Source organism: Aristolochia californica, unplaced genomic scaffold (genome assembly GCF_029961685.1).
Source record: "Aristolochia californica isolate CCGP_79_NKW_82.1479 unplaced genomic scaffold, dmAriCali1.0.hap1 SCAF_12, whole genome shotgun sequence".
Lineage (NCBI taxonomy): Eukaryota > Viridiplantae > Streptophyta > Magnoliopsida > Piperales > Aristolochiaceae > Aristolochia > Aristolochia californica.
Genome location: NW_027181793.1, coordinates 16,019,845 through 16,041,581, shown reverse-complemented (window position 1 = coordinate 16,041,581; position 21,737 = coordinate 16,019,845). Strand labels below are relative to the sequence as shown.

General features: G+C 40.4%; 1 protein-coding gene across 1 annotated transcript in view; it reads right to left on the bottom strand.

The window, feature by feature from the left end:
• Window positions 1-6,517: 6,517 nt before the first annotated feature.
• LOC137945935 (pectinesterase 31) overlaps window positions 6,518-21,737 on the bottom strand; it is a 65,202-nt gene continuing 49,982 nt past the window's right edge. The window contains exons 5-6 of the mRNA XM_068792039.1: window positions 7,420-7,593; window positions 6,518-6,955 (exon numbers count right to left, since the gene is read on the bottom strand). Of these exons, the coding sequence (XP_068648140.1) occupies window positions 6,793-6,955; window positions 7,420-7,593 (337 nt within the window). The 3' untranslated portion in view covers window positions 6,518-6,792. The remainder of the gene's footprint in view (window positions 6,956-7,419; window positions 7,594-21,737) is intronic.

Here is a 21,737-nt window from a genome sequence, read left to right as displayed (position 1 = left end):
ATGATATATTGAGAACATATGTCAAGAGTCATCGAGAATTCTTAATGTGAAAAACTCTTCAGTGAGAAGAGAACTACATCTAGAAACTTTCAGTAAAATATATAACGGGTAACATTAGTCTCAAAAATACTTTCTTGGATGACAAAGTCAACTCTTCACCCTATGGATGGATATCAACAAAATTATAAAGGAAAGATTTCACCACATTTACATAAGATTTCTAACTCTCCAACTTCTATTGGTTGTAGGCTATGCTGCCTCTCTTCCCTCTCCACCTCTCTTCACTCTTGCAATTCTCCTCGACAAAGACTGTTGTGGTCCTGGGTTAAGTACCTATGCCTTCTGCTCCTAACAGGTCGGTCTTTTGGGTAGTATTGGCTAGGTGCTTAACATTTAGTATCAGAGCTAGCGTTACGTCCTGAGTTTGATTCCCAACGGACGTGGGTGATCGTAGACCTCGGAATGTAGGGTTTCCCGGTTAGGCTAGGTCCCTCGTTGCCATGTGTTAAGCCGCCGCGCTCGTTGGCTCTTAAGGACGGGTGTGGTGTTGTGGTCCTGGGTTAAGTACCTATGCCTTCCGCTCCTAACAGGCCGGTCTTTTGGGTAGTATTGGCTAGATTCTTAATAAAGATTCAACTTTATTTCTCTACATCCAGGCCTTGGCAATAGAGACACTCACTCCACGTCCCTTTGTAGGCTTTGTTAGGTCTCTACTTTGAATCATCATAGTTGTGAAAGTTATGTTTGATGTGAAAAAACATATTTCTTTGACACCATTCCAAATTTTTTGAATTTCTTTGTTAGTGCATGAATAATGCATCTTAGATTTTGATGATCTTTTCAACTTTTATTATTGGGTTGGACTTTTGAGTCTCATCTCCAACTGGAGCAAGTGACACAAATAATATCAAAGAAAACAAGAAATATCGTCAAACTAGTATGGTATACAGCCATAGACAAGCAACATAGGAAGAAAAAGGAAGGCTTCAAGCAGATAGATTTTTTTGACCGACAACAATAGCATGAGGAAAAGCTTCGGTTTTTCGTCTTTATTTCTCCTCCCTGTGAATAGCAACCACTTTGAAATGAGCTTCATCTTGGAATTTAAGATACAATGATATGCATCTTCAAGAACAAAAATGGTATGCCAATAAGGTGTGAAAAACAAGATAAGATTTGCTAGACTAACAATGAAATTGTTGTTGACGTGAGAATGAAAAATTAAGGACGCAAGACAAATTTACGGTGATTCAGCTAAGCCTACATCCACTGGAGCGAGAGGGATAAATCTTTCACTAATTAAAATCAGGGTTACATAATACATTTATACAATAAACCCTAGAGGTATTTGTGTCGAAAAGACACAAATACCTCTATACAATTATACGCACCCCCAACCCTATTATATGAGCCATATGCTCAACAATCTCCACCTTGGCGATTATTCACCCCTTAAGAAAAAAAACAGTATAACTTAGGACTCCACCTTGAACAATGGGTTGGGGCCGTCTCTCATCTAGCAACTGGAGACATTTATCAAGTCCAAGTAATGCTTTAACTTATCTGTAGTAACAAGCTTTGTCAACATGTATGCTGCATTCTCAGAAGTGTGAACTTTTTCAAGTAGTAGTTCACCTGATGAAACCAATTCCCTAATCCTATAAAACATCACATCTATGTGTTTCGTCCTCGCATGATACACCTGGTTCTTTGCCAAATAAATGGCACTCAGACTGTCACAATGCAACTGAACTCCACCTTGTTGAACACTCAGCTCCTTAACCAAGCTTGTAAGCCACAAAGCCTCCTTGGCAGCCTCAGCTACTGCTAGATACTCTTATTCAGTAGTAGATAGTGCAACTATAGACTGTACCATGGAATTCCAACAAATAGGTCCTCCCACAAGAGTAAATACATAACCTATGGTAGACCTCCTGTCATCCAAGTTCCCTGCATAGTCTACATCCACATATCCCACAACTGAAGGAAGACTCTGTTGTCTGTTGAACATGATGTCATAGTTTGTAGTACCCCTCAAGTATCTGAAAATCCACTTGACTGCATCCCCAATGTTGTCGACCCGGATTTGAAAGAAACTTGCTAACCACGCTGACAACTTGTACCAAATCTGGTCTCGTACAAACCATAGCATACATCAAACACCCCACTGCACTGGCATATGGGACCTTTGACATGTCATGAACTTCATCATATGTCTTTGGGCACTGAGCGGTAGACAATCTAAAATGATTTGCCAAAGGTGTACTTACTGGTTTTGCATTACCCATGCTGAACCTGTCCAACACCTTCTCAACATAGCTATGCTGAGATATCCATAATCTCCTGGAAGCTCTGTCCCTATGAATCTCCATCCCAAGAATCTTCTTGGCCGCACCCAAATCTTAAATATCAAATTCTCTGTTCAGCAAAGTCTTCAAATTGTTGACCTCACTCATATTCTTTGCAGCAATCAACATATAATCCACATAAAGTAGTAGAAAAAGAAAAAGAATCATTATCAAGGTTTTTTTACATAAATGTAGCAATCATACTCACATCTTTTGTAGCCAATTTGGATCATGTAAGAATCAAATTGCTTATACCACTGCCTCGGAGACTGCTTCATGCCATAAAATAATTTCTTCAAATTACAGACCAAATGTTCATGTCCAGGGTGACTAAACCCTTTTGGCTATAACATGTAAATCTGTTCCTCCAAGTCATCATGAAGGAAAGTTGTCTTTACATCCATCTGCTCCAATTGCATGTCTGAATGTGCTACTAATGCCAACATTGCCCTGATGAAGGTGTGTCTGACCACAGGGAAGAATATTTCATCATAGTCAACCCTTTTCCTCTATGAGTAACCCTCTGCTACCAAACGAGCCTTGAATTTTTCCCCCTTTTTTCTGATACTGCTTCTTTCTTCTTATAGACCTACTTGAACCCTATCGCTCTCTTCCCCTTGGGAAGCTCCACCAACTCCTATGTTTCGTTTTTATGCAGAGACTCTATCTCCTCCACCATAGCACCCATACATCTACTTTTCTCTTGGCTTTGTACTACCTCTTGAAAAGTAGTAGGATACCCGATACTAGTAATAAGCGCATAAGAAACCAAATCTTCAAAATCATACCTGGTAGGTGGCTTGATAGTGCATTTGGGTCTGTCTGTGGCTATACGGTGATGCTGCTGGTCACCTGAGCTAGAACTTTCTGCATGCTGAGCATCCTTTTCTCTACCATGGTTCTCTTGCTCCACCTGCACTACATGCTCATTGGTACTGTAATTTTCTGGCACCTGTTTCTCTTCTTCCTGAGTACGCTACAACATGGCCCTTTCATCAAAAACCACATCTCTACTAATCACCGTCTTGTTTGCCTTTGGATCCTAGAGCTTGAAGCCTTTCACCCCTTTTTGATAGCCTAGAAAGATGTATTGTTTAGACTTCGCATCAAGCTTCGACCTCTCCTCACTAGAAATATGTACATAGGCTGGACAACCAAACACTCTCAAGCCAAAGTAGTCTACCTCACTGCCTGTCCACACCTCCTCTGATACTTTCCCATCTAGTGTTGCTCTAGGTGATCTGTTAATCAAGAAACATGTCATATTTACTGCTTCTGCCCATAAGTTATTTGCAAGCCTTGCATTCAACCTGAGACATTGAGCTTTTTCAACTATAGTTTTGTTCATCCTTTCCGTCACACTGTTCTATTGTGGTGTCTTGCGTACTGTGAAGTGTCTCTTAATTTCATGTTGCTCACACAACTCCTTCTATGTACTTAGTACCATTAGCTGACCGAAGGCATTTAATCTTCCTCCTTGTCTGGTTTTCTACTTCAGTTTTGCACAACTTAAACATGGCAAACGTTTCTGTCTTGTGCTGCATGAAGTACACCCAAACTTTTCGTGAGTAGCCATCAATAAAGGTCACGAAATACATGTGTCCTCCTCGGGATGATACTCTTACTGGCCCCCAAACATATGAGTGAACATAGTCTAGAATCCCCTCTGTCTCGTATTTGGCTGCCTTAAACTGCACCTTATTTTGTTACCCAGGGATACAAAACTTGCAGAAATCAAGCATGCATGTTTTGATATGCTTCAATAGATTTCTATTATGAAGCTCCATCAACCCACACACTTCCATATGACCCAACCTCATATGTCACAAGACTATACAGTCTAACTCAGACTCTACCGCTACAACTCCACCTACAACTGTGGTACCTTGCAGTGTATAAATATTCCCAGATATTTTCTTTCCCTTCACTATTAAGACACCTTTACTAACTTTCATTATTCCACTTGCAAATTAATGACTATATCCACTACACTCTAAAATGCCCAATGAAATCAGATTCTTTCTTAAATCAGGTATGTGTCTAACATCACACAACATTCTAATCACACCATCAAATATTTTAATTTGTATACTCCCTATTCCAACAACTTTGCATGAAGCATCATTATCCATCAGAACAGAACCAAACTTTACTAACCTGTAGGTGTGAAACTAATCTTTATTTGGCGTCATGTTATAAGAGCATACCGAATCCAGAATCTAAGAATCTCTGAGATGATTTGAACTGGATGAGACAGAAAGCATATCCCCGTCACCACTCTCTAAGTTTTCTTCTTCCACTACATTCGCAAACTTTGATGGACCCTCTCTGTTCTCTACATTTCCTTTCTTTTTCTCTAGACAATCCTGTTTTATGTGCCCCTTTTTCCCGCACTTAAAACACGTGATGTCTTTCCTCTTCCTGGATTTAAACTGAGATTTGTTGTTACTCGATCCATTACGAGACTTGTTTCTTCCACGTTCCTAGTTACCCTTCACCACAAGTCTTTCACCTTGTGAAGTCTCATCACTGGCTTTTTTCCTCTGATAGAAGCCTAATAGAGCACTTGTGATTTCCTCCAATTCGAGAGTTTCTTTTCCCCACATCAGAGTCATAACCAAATTTTTGTACGTAAGAGAATTCGATAGGGGAATTCAGCAACATTAATGCCTTGTCTTCGTCTTCAAATTTCACATAAACCCGCCTCAAATCTCTAATGAGCTTATAAAAAACGTTGATATGCTGGCTCAGATCCGAACCCTCTGTCATCTTAAGACCATACAGTTTGTGTTTATGATAGAGCTTGTTCGTTAACGACTTCTATATATACCGACTTTCCAGTTTCAACCAAACTGCCGTCGATAATTCCTCATCCATGATGTGATACATCACATCATCAGTCAGACAAAGTCTAATAGTCGCCACAACCTTCACTTCCGTTTTTTTTTCTATTTTTTTTTAATCCATGTCATTCATTCTTACCGGTTGTTTTTCATACATCACCTTCAACATACCTTATTGCATTAACAGGTCTTTCACCCTCTCCATCATCCGAAATTCTCCCTAGAATTTCGTCGTATCAAATTTAACAAAAGAAACATTAGCCTAGGTTTTCAATGCAAAAAATTCGAATTTCGAGGACCGTAAAAATCCTTTGGCGTTGCGCAAAAATAAACCTCCTCGGATGTGGACAGCGTACACATGCGCCTTCTAGGAATGTTCCCGCAGAAAAAAAATAGACGCGTGTCCCTCGCGTCAGACGCCCAAAGTCTGGATTTCTAGAAAAATTCCAAAATCACGCGCGATTTCCGAAATTATTTTTCTTCTCCGTCATCGTCCCGCGCAACGTTCCTGTTCTCGTTGTCCTCCCGCGGCGAACTCACGACGGCCCTGAGATTTCCGCCATCGTCTCCGTCGTCCTCCCGCGTCGAACTCACGACGGCCTGGAGATTTCCGTCGTCGTCTCCATCAGACGCGCCGTCGCCGAGCCTTAGAAGTCACGCGTGACGGTTCACGTTTCCGTCGTTCCGCGCGACGTTTCCCTCCCGATTCCGTTGTCCTCCAGTGACGATTTGGAGGAATACTCACAGCGGCCAATCGCCTCTCGTCGTCTCCGGCAACGGCGACGTTCCCTCTCCCGGTTTTGTGGCGGCCCCACTTCGAAGCAAGACAAATTTATGGTCGGAGCTAGGGATAAATCTTTTATTAATTAAAATCAGGGTTACATAATATATTTATATAATTTCCTATAGGCATTTGTGTCTTAAACCATAGAGGTATTTGAATCAAAAAGATACAAATGCCTTTATATAATTATACACCATATGCTCAACAATTGTGATACACAATTTACTCATGCATAGGAACTTCCACTGCAAGACAGCGGTTATGACATGGGTTTGGCCATAGATCTTTGTCCGCTGGAGAATCATCTCTCTACTAAGTTGTGGCTAAAGCAAAATTATTAGAGAGAAACATAGTATTAACTGTGGCAGGAGTGAAACACAGTGAAAAGATTGATTGAAGAAGGGAAAGACATGATTCCTTTTATGTTCCTTTATGTTGAAATATAGTGATGACAATAGGTTAGATACTACTATGAGGACGACAAACAAACAAAAAAAAAAAAAAAAAAAAAAAAGGAATTATTAACATAACCAATATTACAAACTAAGAATTAATAAAACTTGATTGTCTTTGTGAATTAGTTAACTCACATACCTAGAAGACGACTTCTCTTTGTACTTTATTGGAACTTGCATGGGAATTACAGACGAGAAAGATGAGGATTTATCCGCTCTTCTACCCTATTTATAACTTACAGAATTTAAAGAACACAACTCTCCCGTGAACCTTAAGCATATTAGATACTACAGGTATTGCGCTTTAGCAGTAGATCGCTTTGATTATCTGCCGAGATGGACAGGATAGAGCTTCCACCACCTTAAGCTGAGTGGGGTATCCTTACTGCCATTCTCTGAGCCAGCCAAGGTCTCTCAACATCTGGGTCAATAAAGCCATGTGTGAGGAACTGATCCACCTCCTCATCTACTAGCTCTCTGCACCACATTACCCTATTGGCGGAACGGCTCCCTGGCCCATAACACCTGCATAATAGACAGAAAGTTCAAATATGACATTTAAGTCCAAGTTATGTTTAGAAAAAGAAAAAAAACAATAAATAAAACAACAGGAAATTGCAGTCCAAGTTTCATTTTTGAAATTGAAGTTCTTGAGCTTTTATAACTACTGGTGGGAGAAAGGAAGAAGACCTCAAGCCACAGAAGGAAGAGAGAGAAGAAATCCCAACTAGAAAGGAGAGTCTGAGATAGTACCATAGTACTCTGATTTCTGTACATAGGTCCAGTACTTCATCAAATACATGAGAGAGTCTACCCATTTGGGAACTTTTTTCTTTCGGTCAGTAAGGACAATAACTCCACACCATTTTTTTAACAAGTATTTGACTAACAATGCCTGAAATTGAGAAAGAAGGGCTACTTCCAAGATGGTTTCTTTCTAGCAACAACAGAGTCGGTGAATAGGACACTGGGCGTTGACAGCTTAGTACCTGTACTCATAAAAGCAAGCAGTTCTTTCAGTTTCATTCTTGTTCCAATTGTTCCACCCAACAGGCTTAATGCATCCATCCATGTAAGTGTATGCAAAGACCACCCGTCCATATGGGCCCCAAGGCCGCCCTAGGTATGAATAAGAGGCACCACCATTACCAGTGATCACACATCTGCAACACAAATATATTGGCATGGTAGAAGAAAACCATAGAAAAAAAAAAAACACATTGGCCAATAATTCTTGCCTGCTTCTGCATATTATTAATTGAAAAGGACCTCATGGTACTCTCTCTGCTTTTCCTTTGAAAATTTAATTCCAGTGAGCATACTAACTCTGGAAACTTCAAGTAATTAACAAAATTCCAATGAAATATTGCAGAGATAAATATATTGGAAAGATGCAGTTATACAGATATCTGTTGCTACGAAAAAAAAGTCCACCAGTCTATAGTTGTAGACGTGCTTCGTCTCATACTAGTTGTCTGAGTGGGACTGCTGTGTAGGAGGATAGTCTCACACTAGTTTGGAGTTAAAAAAATTCTATAGTTAACAGTGGGGTCCTAACTTTGGCTAGTCCTTTTTGGATGGACCTGGACCCATCATGTAATGTTTGAATCAACAAGAAGTATTAAAGACAGACTTCAACCAACAGAAAGTCTTAAAAATCATTAAATAGCAGAAGTCGGACAAGAATATAGAAGTAATTTATCCCACTAATAACTAGTGAAAATTTTTGTTTTCTAAGCCTAGGATTTTATTCCTAGGTGACAGATCTTATTTCAACAATTAGTGATTGTGAATGCTGTTTTGCAGGGTACTCCCCTCAGAAATTCGATATCAGGGAATTCTTGGAAAAGAAACTTTAAAAAAAGTTTGAGATAAGGCTTTTCCTTACATTTCATGAAAAAAAGAGAATATTTTTGTAAAAATCTGCATCTTTCAGGGAAATTATATAATTCGGACAAGATTAGGGAATACTTTCTAATTTCGTTCTCCAGATCCTGCTTTGCCAAAATCCATTTACCATGAACAGGTATTTACAGAAACAGGTTTCTGAAAATTACTTTCCGGTAACTTGTTTTTCATTAACTTTTTCCATAAAGTATTATGCAATCTGAAAAAAATCATCTTCAACATCCAGAATTTTGTTTCTCATAAAAATTGTTAAAAATTGTAGTGCAAAGTTGGGTAAGAAGAAAGTCATTCAAAACAATTAAAGATATAAAACAATAAACACGAGAAAGAAAAAATACGACTAAGATACAGCTGTTTTTAATTTTAGAAAAATCATTGTTTTAGGAAAGTAACCTATTTTAATACTTTCTATCTACAGAAAATAACTTGTTGCCACTGTTAGCGTTTTCCCTAATTTGTCTAAACTGCCAATTAGGAGAGTTTCTTTAATAAAGTCTTTGGTAACAAGTTTTCTGTTAGAAAAATTACTGAGGGGTATTCTGGTCATTTTTCATCAGCATATGTTTCTGATATCTACATTATCTTATTCTACATGTTTGATTATGTCTCTAGTCTTAATTTCATGTAATTTAGTTATGTAAAATGGGAGATAAAAAGGGTTTAAGTGATGTAAGTATGTAGGGGGTATTTTTGTACTTACCAAATCCACACTTAAATAGAAGAGGTAGTCGAGCTCGACCCCAATGAGACTCAAATTGAGGTCTCTTTCTCTCCTCCTCCCTCTCAATTTTTCTCTTTTTTCTCTTCAATATCACCTTTTTACATAGTATCAAAGTGGTAGATCATGCCTGGAGTTTTTTTGTTATCAGACCTCTCCATTGAAGGGTGTGTAGTTTTAGACAAAGGATTCCTCGAGATTTGTGTCTGACTGGTTGGCAAAAATCTGATTTTTCTTATTCTTCTTCTGCCATAACCTTTAGGGTTGATGGTTCTTACTACCGATTGAGCAGTTCCGAGTCTGATTATTGCCCCATGACGGTTTGCTAGGCCTTTTTTTCCTGAGTTGTGCACAGCCTTAATGTGTCCCCCTGCCTACATCATCCTGCAATAGGCTGACATCAGCACTAATTGGGTTAATTTTGGGACTAATTTCTCCTAAATTGCATACTTTGGTATGCTTTGGCCTTATTTGGGTTGTGCACATCAACTTGTCTGTCTAACCCTAATTTTTTTTAAGTGGAGCCCACATAGTTGGTTCTTGCACAGTGAATTGTAATGTGAAGTTATGGTTGAATTGGATATTATTCTGGTCTAATAGCTGATTCTGGTGAAGTTTATACTCCATCAAGGGAGCTTGGTAGTTCTGATGGAAAGGATATTATAGCTATCACTTCAGAAACAGTGAATAGGCAGAATTATCTAAGTTGGGCTAAGTCTGTCTTACTATACTTGAAAGCCAAAAGAAAGTCCAAATATATTAGAGAAGATCCTCCAGTACCTATAAATGATGATTGGGAGGCAGATGTCTGCCATGTTATGACTTGAATTGTAAACATTATCGATTCCAAATTAAGGAATCGGATCACGAATTGTGAAACCTCAGAGTTGTTAGTATCCCTAGAATCATTGTATGCACAAGAGAGCAATCTGTCTCGGGCATATGAATTATATATAGCTTTTTGGTCTCAAAAAAAGTAACATATCAGTTAAACAATATTACAGTGAATTTCTGGGAGTATGGCAGGAGACAAATGTTTATCATCCATTCACTATAAATGAAGGGGAGTTGGGGAAAATACTAGAACCAGCTGCTGGTTGCTATTTTCTTGATGGCCTAGGTTCTGCATTTGATGGAGTAAAGGCACAATTACTGGCTTTAGATGATGTGCCAACCTTATCTACCACATTTAACAAAATTATGCATGCTAAAACTACTATTATACCCAGAGGTGGTAAAGGAGTTAAGGTGGTTGATTTGGGTCATTTTACATGATTGGTTATTTTATATTGTTGACTATCTTATTTTGCTTGTTTGGTTTAGTCTATGTACAACTTTTTATATTCATAGGAAGTATAGAATAAGAGATATAAGTGAATAAGTGATTGTATGTAAGAAGGGGCATTTTCATAAATTATCAAAAAAAATTAAATGGTGGTAAATTAACAAATTAAACTTAATAAATAGCATTGGGAGTCATGCAAGACCCCCAATGCAGCTCATTCAAGAGCTTTTCTCAAACTCTCTCCTTCTCCTCCCATTTTCTCTCTTCAAGTTTCTCATTTTTCACATGGTATCAGAGCAGTAAATCGTTGTTGGGAGTGTCTCTTGCCATTAAACTTCATGTTTTTATTAGGGTGACCTCATAGAAGTAGCTTTTTCAAAACTCCTTGGTGACTGGTCGGTAAAAATTTGATTTTTCCTTCTTTTTTTCTGCCATAACCTTAGGATTACTAGTTTTATCACTTTTTGAAGGATTGTTCATGTCTTAATTGCCCTAAAAAGGGTTTTTTTGATTAATCTTGGGATCTAAGTTACTTTTTTTTTTTTTAAATAATGCTGAGTTATATTAAAAAGCTACAAACAGCAAAATTACAAGGAGGGGAAACCGTCCCATACAATGAGAGATTGCAAGGATGTTCCAAGTATAGCTAATCTATCAGCCGAGGAATTGGTTGATCTAGGAATATGATTCCAAGTACATGAAATAGTAGATACAATGTCCGAAATAGAAGAAATGGTGGGCCAATGATGCCACAGAGGGGGAGGCTGACCTAGAGCACCAACTAATAACAAGTTTGGAATTCCCTTCAATGAACACCTTTCCATGAAGACGGTCCTTGAAAATTTTTAATCCATGGAAAAGGGCAGTCACTTCAGCGGTGTTGATGTCAGCAATACCAATCGGACCCGCATAGGAAAAAATGGTTTCTCCTCTGTGGTTTCTGAAAACTCCTCCCGCACCCGTCGGCCCCTGGCATCCTAAAGCACTCCCCTCAAAATTCAGCTTGATGTAATCACTAGGAGGAGGCTTCCATTCTGCCATGGAAGGCACCTTTGGGAACCCGCCATTTGAGCCAGTAGACTCTAATTCCAGCGAAGGGATATACCTGCTTGGGGTGCAAACTCCTTCCTGGTGTGCAGCCAACTAGAAATCATACCCATGGCGCAAGAGACAGTGTTTTCTAAGTTGTTGAATTTGAGGTTGAATCACAAGTTATTTCACTCAAGCTAGAGACACCACGAGATATGGGCAAGGCAAGCTAAGAGAAGCAGCTTGCTGATTCTAGGCAGCCGAGTCCCCAAAACCATCTAGAAGGTGCCGCAAATATCCTGATGAAGGCCCAACTGTATGTCAATTTTCTGAAAGAACGCCATCCAAACTCTCCAAGAGTAACACCAATGAAGGAGAACAAGCTGAACGGACTCCTCACAAACGCCTCATAGAGGGCAGGTGCTATCGGGGGCGGTATAGCCTCGCTTGTGGAGGTTGTCTATAATGAGGATTTGCTCCTTAATGGCTGTCCATAAGAAGAATTTTATCTTGTTTGGCTCAGAGAGTTTCCAAGCAAGATTGGCCTTGTGCTCTGAAATGTTGGGATCATCCTCCCTGATGTGGGAACATACTGAGGCAATCGATAAGATACTGCAGGCATGTTGGGATCATCCTCCCTGATGTGGGAACATACCGAGGCAATCAATAAGATACTGCTAACACTTGGCTTCCAAATCAACTTATCGTGCACTCGGTCCTGAATGATGACACTACTAAGGCTGGATAGAAGTGTGAAGTTGGGTCCAAGGCCCATCCCACAATGACTAGCCAACTTAGGAAGCCTCTTTCCCAACTAATAAACTCAAGATCTTTGCACTCACTAATCCATGTGGGACTATTCTTTAACACTCCCCCTCACGTGTAGGCCCTCTTTTGTGGCTCTACATGTGGATAATTTGGGTGGAGGCCCACATATGAGTACCTGCTATGATAATATGAGAAGTTGGGTCCAAGGCCCATCCTACAATGACTAGCCAACTTAGGAAGCCTCTTTCCCAACTAATAAATTCAAGATCTTTGTACTCACTAATCCATGTGGGACTATTTCTTAAAAAGAAGCGAGCAGAAGGCTACGACTTCTTCATCACTCAAACCCTGACGAAAGAGGAGGCTCCGAAACTGACTATTCCACAAATTCAGCCACCAAGCAGGAAAAGTCCATAACAATCCTAAATAGCCCCGAGTAATCCTTGATAAGGGGACGGGGGTCACACCATTCATTAGTCCAGAAGAGAAGAGTCCTCCCATTCCCAGGATAGAAAGAAATCGCAAGCTTGAAAGTGGGGAGCAACTTGTAAACAAACTTTCATATCTGGGACAAACAGCGAGGAGCGCCTCCCTCTCTCCACCAATGGCCCGAGAGTTGAAGAGAGAATCTCACCATATTCCTCCACAAGCCACTATGCTTGGAATTGAGGTAGACAAACCTCCTTCCAATTGACTAGATGATATCTGAAGTTGTCGTCGGAACCTCTCTAGAGAAAACGCCGACAACATCAATCTTAGAACACACTGAGGCCGGACAATGAATGAAGGACAGGAGATAATTGGGCAATCCTACCAAGCACAACTTTAACAGTGTAAGTCTTCCCATCGTGGATAAGAGTTTTCCATGCCAAGTGGCAACCTCTTCTCCAGCTTCTCAATAAGGGGGGACCAAAGTGCAACCTTGGGGCTAGTATCAAATAGAGGTAAGCCCAGGTATGTAGCTAGCGTGTTGTCAAGAGTGCAACCCAAAAAATCAGTCATATCACGGAGAACTGTGTCGTCAGTATAGTACCCAAATAGAGTGGTTTTCTTCCAATTGAAATTCTGCCCCGAGGTCAGTATAGTACCCAAATAGAGTGGTTTTCTTCCAATTGAAATTCTGCCCCGAGGCCAACTCGAAGAGGCCAAGGACAGCGCTCAGCTTCCTGATCTAATCCATAGTACCCACACCAAAGCAAATGGTGTCATCCACAAACTGGAGAATCGAAATGTCGAACTCCTCAGATTCTGCAGTTGGGAGGAGCCACCCCAACTCATTGGCCGAGAAGATCAGAGATGAAAGATATTCAGCCACCACGTTGAAGAGAAAAGGGGGCAGAGGGTCCCCCTGATGGATACCACGAGTTCCCTTAAAGTAGCCACACACTATCTCATTAAGAAGCATTGAATAGCTGGTTGAGGAGATGCAACTTTGGATCCAGAATCGCCACTTCTCTCCAAACCCCATTTTGCCCAAAAGAGTGTCCAACAACTTCTAATTAACTCTGGCAAAGGCCTTCTCAAAGTCTAGCTTGAGGATAAACCTAGGAAGCTTCAAGGCCTTCAAGTGGTTAAGGAGCTCATGACAAGCCATTGCCGAGTCTAGAATATTGCTTCCCTTGATGAAAGCACTCTACCCCTGATGGATGATAACCGGAAGCACCCCCCAGAGACAGTTGGCAAGAAGATGAGCAAGCACCTTGTAAGTGGTGGGGGTGAGGCTAATAGACCAAAAATCCGAAGGTTGCTCCACCCCGTCCTTGGGAATAAGGGCAATGAAGGAAGCCCAATACTCTTAAAATCAATACCTTGGTGGTAGAAAGTATGGGCCATATCAATGATATCTTCACCAATGAAGGATCAACAGTGACGGTAAAATTTTCCATTATACCCATCTGGACCCGGGGCTCGGTCCAAAGGGATGTATGTTACTTAGGCTAGACCTATTGCTTGCGTCATCAAATCCCTATGCTAATGAAAACTCTAATTGAGGTCTCTTTTGCAGTATTCTCTATATAATTGCAGTTTTATACTGATATGGCAGTCTTTTACCTATGCACATCCCATCCTTGCCCTCACCCTAATTTTTTTGTGAAGTGGGGTCCATGTTTGGGTATTGAAATTGAAGTATCTTGTGACTCTATACTTATTCTATGGTTGATTTGGGTGAAGTATTTGTTCCGATGGAGATGGTTGGATCCGATGGATAGGATGTAGTTTTTTTTACCTCTGAAAAGTTGGCAGGACCAAACTATCTCAATTGGGCCAGATCTATTAGAATATATTTGAAGGCCAGAAAGAGGACAAATTACATCCGAGATGATCCTCCAATTCCTATAACTGATGATTGGGAAGCAGAAGACAGCCAATTTATGACTTCGATTATCAACGGTAACAACTCTACCTTAAGAAACTAGGTGATAAACAGTGAAACTACAAAAGATATGTGGGTTTCTTCAGAATACTTGTATGCTCAAGAGATCAATTTATCTCGAGTTTATGAGCTATATACTGATTTCTTCGGTTAAAAAAAGGTAACAAAATAGTTAAACAATACTATAGTGCCTTTTTGGGACTTTAGCAAAAAATTAATGTATATCATCCGTTCACTACGGATGAGCATGAATCGAGGAAACAACAGAATCAATTACTTGTGGCGAAGTTTCTTGATGATCTACGTGCTCAGTTTTGATGAGATTAAGGCACAAATTCTAACCTCAAACAAGGTGCCCTCTATACCCACTGCTTTTAATAGGATTGTGAGGGCTGAGACGACCTTGTATCCAAGGGAGAAAAAGGGGTGAAGATGACTGATGTTGCTACATTTACTACTTCAAGCCCCATTTCTAGTCCAGCAGACTCATCTCAAGGCCGGATAGGCTTTGGGAGAGGCAGAAGTAGAGGTAGTCCAAGCAGAGATAGAGGTCGAGGTGATGGTAGATCCGAGAAGAAGTGTAGTCATTGTGGATGGACTAACCATTACTCAGATAGATGCTGGACCAAATTTGGAAAACCAGCTTGGACAAACTCTACCATTCATGAAAATAATGAGGCTAAAGCTCCTGTTACTTCAGGGAGGCAGATGAAAGTGCTACAATTATTTCAACAAGAACAACAAATAATGTAGTGCCTAGCTAATCTTTCAGTTGGTTCATCTTCAACACCTATGGTTCATGTTTCTACTCCTACGGCTACCCTAGCCACTTCAAGTATGTCTACTCTTCATGTCTCTTCCTCTCTTACCTTGGTTATTGATTTAGGAGCTACTGCTCACTTATTAGGTATGTCATCCTTGTTTTCTTACATGAAAGAGTCATTACATATAAAGCAGGTAAACTTAGCTGATGGATCTGTTTCTCGATTTCGGGAGCTGGCCATCCCTACATTTTTTTGTCTCTTCGGTCTACTTTACTTGTTCCTAAATTTCCATTCAACTTGTTATCGGTCAGTCAATTAAATAAGTCTATAAATTGTTCTCTAATTTTTTATCCTACCCATTCTTTTTTAGGACCTCTTGACGAAGAAGAAGACTGGTTCTACACATGAGAGATGTGGGCTGCATTATTTGAAGAACCACCTACTAGATAATACATGTGCTCCACACATCTGCCACCCCCTTACCGTGTCATTTGACATTAGGTCATTTTTTGCTATCAAAACTGATTCAAGTTTTTCTATAATTTCCTTCTAGTCTTATCTTTCAATGTGAGTCATGTTAATTGGGCAAGCATCATCGAAGCTCCTTTCCAACCTCACATCATAAAACAAATCAGTTATTTGAGGTTCAGATGTTTGAGGTCCTTGTCTTGTAACTAGATCGTTTGGTAATAGGTACTTTATTTCATTCATTGATAATTTTAGTAGGTGCACTTAGGTTTATCTCCTTCGAGAGAAATCTGAGGCCTTTGATATATATAAGGAAATAAAGAATCAGTCTTCAGCCTCCATTATTATTTTGCGTATTGACAATGGTCTTGAATTTATGAATCATAAGATATCTTTTGTCAAGATCAAGGGATTATTCATCAAACCTCGTGTGCATTTACTCCTCAACAAAATGGAGTAGCAAAACATAAAAATCATCACTTGCTAGAAGTTGCTCGTACTATGATGTTGCACATGAACGTCCCTAACAGTATTGGGGTGATGCGGCTTACTGCGTGTTTCTTGATGAATATGATATCTCCGTCAATTCTTGAAAGTAAAATTCCTATTCAAATTTTGTTGCCTTCTGCTCCAATGTTTTCTGTTTCTCCTCATGTCTTTAGATGAGTCTATTTCATGTTTTGGGATCATTCAAAGATAAGTTTTCTCCTTGAGCGGTTAAATGTGTTTTCCTTTGGTAGTTTTGCACACAAAAGGGTACAAATATTCTTGTCCATCCACTAGAAAAACATTTGTATCTATAGATGTCAAAAAAATTTAGGATACTCCTTTCGTTGAGTCTACTACTTCAATTGATGTACCATCTCCTTCCCCAGTCCCTAAGTCAATTCTTCCTCTCCTAGTTGGATCTACACCAAGTGCCACTATTGAGAAACACTTGCAAGTGTATCAACATTTATAGGTGCCTTCCTCTCAACCTACGGTCTCCTCTCTAATGCTAGCCATAACTCGACTTCGTCCTAGGATCCTAAGGTAAGTGATCTACACCTACCTATTGCTTTCAGGAAGGCTGTCTAGAAAGGTACTCGTCATCCATTATCTCACTTTGATTTGATGCTAAAAGTGAATCTATAGACCGGGTTGTAGATAGAGTTGTTGGTCATATATCTACTTGGCTTTTAACAAAGAAGCATTTTCTCCCTATCTGGGTTCCTCCATTCGTGAAAATTGGAGAAACTTGGCTTTGATACACATTGGAAAAAAACCTCCAGTCATGCAAGAATGGACTCCTCCTGCTTCTGGTTATCTCAAGCTAAACTTTGATGGTTCATCTCTTGTCAACCCTAGTATTTCTGGCTACGGCAGAGTAATTTCAGATCATTCGGGCAATCAGCTCTGCACATATGTCGGCCCCCTTGGTATTTCAGACTCTACGACTGCTGAGTTACAGGCTCTCCTCTCCGGTCTTCGTGTTTTCAAAGATAGATGCAGTGGGCCCCTCCAAGTTGAAGGGGATTCAAAAGTGGTGATTGGATGGTGTGAGAAAAGGTCTTCTCCTCCATGGAGACACTGGGATACTTTTAAGGAAATTTTAGATATTACCTCAATTGTTTCTTGTTGTTGGACCCACATTCCGAGATCCGCAAATTCAGCGGCAGATGTACTTGCCAGGCAGGGAGCTACCCTACAATCGCTGGTTGTAGGGGAAATGCTCCCTCAATCTTTGTAATTTTCTCCTGTTTTATTAATACATCGTTTTCAAAAAAAAAAAATCCATTATCTCACTTTGTTTCACATGAATCTGTTTTATAACTACAAAAATTTGCATTTTTATTTTCGCTTGAGAGATATAAGGCCTGGTGGCAAAACGATAGATGTCAACTTATAGAGTTGATGTTTTTGAAACCTTTACCCAGTTGATCGGTTGTCCTCAGTACGTATTCTAGTATCTATTGTTGTCAAATCAATTGTGGTCCTAATGCCAATTAGACATCAAGAATGCTTCCTTGTATGATAACCTTGAAGAAGAAGTATACATGGAGCAACCTCATCACCGGACAACATTTCCTATCTCTCATCACAAGAGTAGTAGGTTGTTTAACATTGTTCATTCAGATGTTTGGGGTCCTTGTCATCTAACTAGTTTATTTGGTTATAAGTATTTCCTTTCATTTATTGACGATTTCAATAGATGTACTTGGGTGTATCTCCTTCAGGAGAATATTGAAGTTTTTTATGTATTTCAAAACTTTTACAAGGAAATAAAAAATCAGTTTGCCACTTCTATTCACATACTGATAATGGGCTTGAATTCATGAACCATGTTAAGTTGTGGGTAGAGCCCCCGCCCGATCCACGATATATTTACTGTTGTTTCATTAAGGGCAGTTTAGGAATTTCACTCTTGTAAAGAGGTTGCCCTAGTTTTCTCTTTATAGTTGGGGGGGGGGGGGGGGGGGGGGGGGGGGGGGCGGGCACCGCTATTAGGGTTTTATCATTATCTGAGGAGCATCTGAAGTTGCAACCCGAGAGGTTAGAGAAAAACACCTTTCAGGTGTGCGGTTTCTCTTTGTCAACTATTTCATCTTTATAGTTTACTGCAACAGCGGAAGACAGGACGTACTCTCACTTTGAGGCGACCCTGTATAAATTTTGTTGTCTATTTTTGTGTTTTATTTTTCCTTCTTCCGCGTTTATTATTATTGCTCTCATTAGTTTGGAATTAGGGCACCTAAGTCCTAACAAACCAGATATTTGATATGTTTTGTCAAAGTCAAGGGATTATTCATCAGTGTGTTTCCTCCACAACAAAATGTAGTTGAATGTAAAAATCATCACTTGTTGAAAGTTTCTCTTACAATGTTGTTTAATATGAATGTACCCTGGTATTGGGGGTGATGCAGTTCTTATATACCAAGTTTTCTCATCAATAGGATGCCTTCTTTTGTTCTTAGGGGTCGAAATTTTACTACCTTTCGTTCTATTATTTCCAACATCCCCACGTATATTTGGTTGCATTTGTTTTGCACGTGTTTGGTCCATCTAGGGATAAGTTATCACCTCATGCAGTCAATTGCATTTTCTTGGGATATTCTTGTGCTCATAAGGGGTAAAAATGTTTTTGTTCATACTTGAAGAAAACATTTGTATCTGCCGATGTAACATATTTCAAGGATACTCCTTTCTTTGCATCATCTCCAGCTATGGTTCTTCCTTTGTTTACAAGTGTAGAGTTGGTTATTACTTCATCTACAAGTGCTCCCTCCACTCCACAATGGAAGTAGGTCATGGATGTTGAAATGGAGGCAATGTTAGATTTAGGAGACATGCGAGTTATGTGATTTACCCCCAAGTGCTACTGTTGTTGGATAAAGATGGTTGTATAGTATGAAGTATAAGGCCGATGGCTCCATCAAAGAGGTATAAAGTTGGATTGGTAACTAACAGCTACACACAGACTTATGGCATTGATGTGTTTGAGACTTTTCTCCACTTGCCCGGATTTTAGTGTCTATTGTTGTGACTCAGGGTTGGTCATTGAATGAACTTGACATTTTTTTTTTTTTGAAATGATGCTGCATTTTATTAAGAGAGAGCTCAAACAAGCAGATTACAAGGGGGAAGCCTTACCAAACAATGAAAGATTACTGGGAGGTTCCGAATTTTGCCAATTTATCAGCCAAAGAATTGGTTGATCTAGGAGCGAGGTTCCAATTACAATGAATGGATGACACAATGTCAGCAATACAATCAGTGATTGGCCAGTGGTCCCAAGGGGGCAACTATCTTTTGAACACCAACTAATGACAATCTTTGAGTCTCCTTCGATAAGAAGTTTGCCATGGAGACGCTCTTTGAAGATTTGGAGGCCGAATAAAAGAACACTCACTTCAGCAACATTTGAATCAACAATACCCGCCGGCCCAGCATAGGATAGAAAAGGGTCTCCACTGCTGTCTCTGAAAACACCACTAGCTCTAGCCGGCCCTAGACAGCCTAGAGCACTGCCATCAAAATTGAGTTTGATGCAGTCGCAAGTGGGAGGATCCCAGGTGGCCATGACCGGATTTCTGCAGGGGTCTGCCATATGCGCGATCAAACCTCAATTTTTCCGAAGGGAAACACCCGATAGAGAGGCAAGCTCCTTCCTAGTATATAACCAACTCAAGATGAGGCCTATTGCCTAAGAAATTGTATTATCCGGGGTGCTAGCCTTGGAATTGAATTTCCGGTTATTTCGCTCGAGCCATAGGCACCATGGGACATGCACAAGGCATGCCAAGAGAATTAGCTTGCCCAACCTAGGGAGGCGGATCCCCATAACATCTCATAGGTGCCGAAAAGGTCTTAATGTAGCCCCATTTGGAGTCCAATCTTCTGAAAGGCTTTCATCCATAATTGCCAAGAAAAATCACAATGTAATAGAACATGCTGGATTGTCTCGTCGCACACACCACAAAGGGGACAAGTACGATCGGGGACTTGTAGCCTCTGTTATGGAGGTTGTCAGAGGTGAGGTTATGTTCCCTGATGGCCGTCCACATGAAAAATTTGATTTTACTAGGCGCTGATAGCTTCCATGCCAGGTTTGCATTGTGCTCATGCATGCTGATATCTTGCTTTCTAATATGAGAATAGGCGGATGCAACTGTGAATCGGCCATTAATATTGGGCTTCCATGCCAGTTTATCAACTATATGCTCACGAATAGTAATGCTAGTGAGTCTGGAGAGGAGAGAGCAAAAAGGCAAAGTTTCCTCATCATTTAATCCCTGGCGAAACGTGAGACTCCATGAGCGATCTCTCCAAGAATCGGCCACTGAGCAAGAGAGGTCTCTTGCCACCCTAGAGAGCCTCAGGAAATCTTCGGAGAGGGGGCCTCACCAATCATCCGACCAAAAGAGGAGGGTCCTTCTATTGCCTGTGTGAAAGGAAGTTGCATCTCTAAATATTGGGAGGAGCTTTTGAATTGATTTCCATATCGGGGATAGGAGGCGAGTAGCGCCGTCCTCCCTCCACCAGGTACCTGAAGGTTGAAGATAAAACCTGACCATATCTCCCCATAGGCTGTTATGCTTGATGTTGAAGTTCCAGATCCATTTGAGTATAAGGGCATTGTTCATCTCCTTTGTAGGTCGGATGCCTAAACCATTCCGATTGCGGGGCATGCAAATATTCTTCCAACTCACCAAATGATATATGAAGGTGACCTCTAATCCTCTCCAAAGAAAACACCGGCGGATGGCATCAATCGTGTAGCAAACGAAGGCCGGACAGTGCATGAAGGATAATAAATAGTTTGGCAGTCCTGCCAAACAAGACTTAAGGAAAGTGAGTTGCCCTGCAGTAGATAAAAGATTGCCTCTCCAAGTAGCTAATCTCTTTTCAAATTTCTCAATAAGGGGGGACAAAAGCGTCACCGAAGGCCGTGAGTCAAAGAGTGGGAGTCCAAGATATGTAACTGGCAAATTTTCCACTGAACACCCCAAATAGTCAGCCGTACCCTGAAGCACAGATGAGTCGATATGATAGCCTAGGAGGGTGGTTTTCTTCCAGTTAATGTTCTGACCAAAAGCCAATTCAAATAGTCCCACTACAGCATGTAGTTTTCGAATCTGATCCATAGTACCAACCCCAAAACAAATGGTATCGTCAGCAAACTGAAGGATCGGCACATCAAAGGCTGCACAGTCCGTCGTGGGGAGGAGCCATCCCAAGTTCTTGGCCGAATAGATCAATGAGGATAGATATTCCGCTACCACATTGAAGAGCAAAAGGGAAAGGGGGTCTCCCTGCCTAATTCCCTTGGATCCCTTAAAATACCAACAGGTTGTTCCGTTGAGAAGAACGAAGTAGCTTGCAGAGGAGATGCAACTTTGAATCCAGAAGTGCTATTTTCCCCGAATCCCATCTTCTCTAAGAGAGTGTCCAGAAGCTTCTAATTAACTCTGTCGAAGACTTTCTCGAAATCAAGCTTTAGGATGAATTTGGGG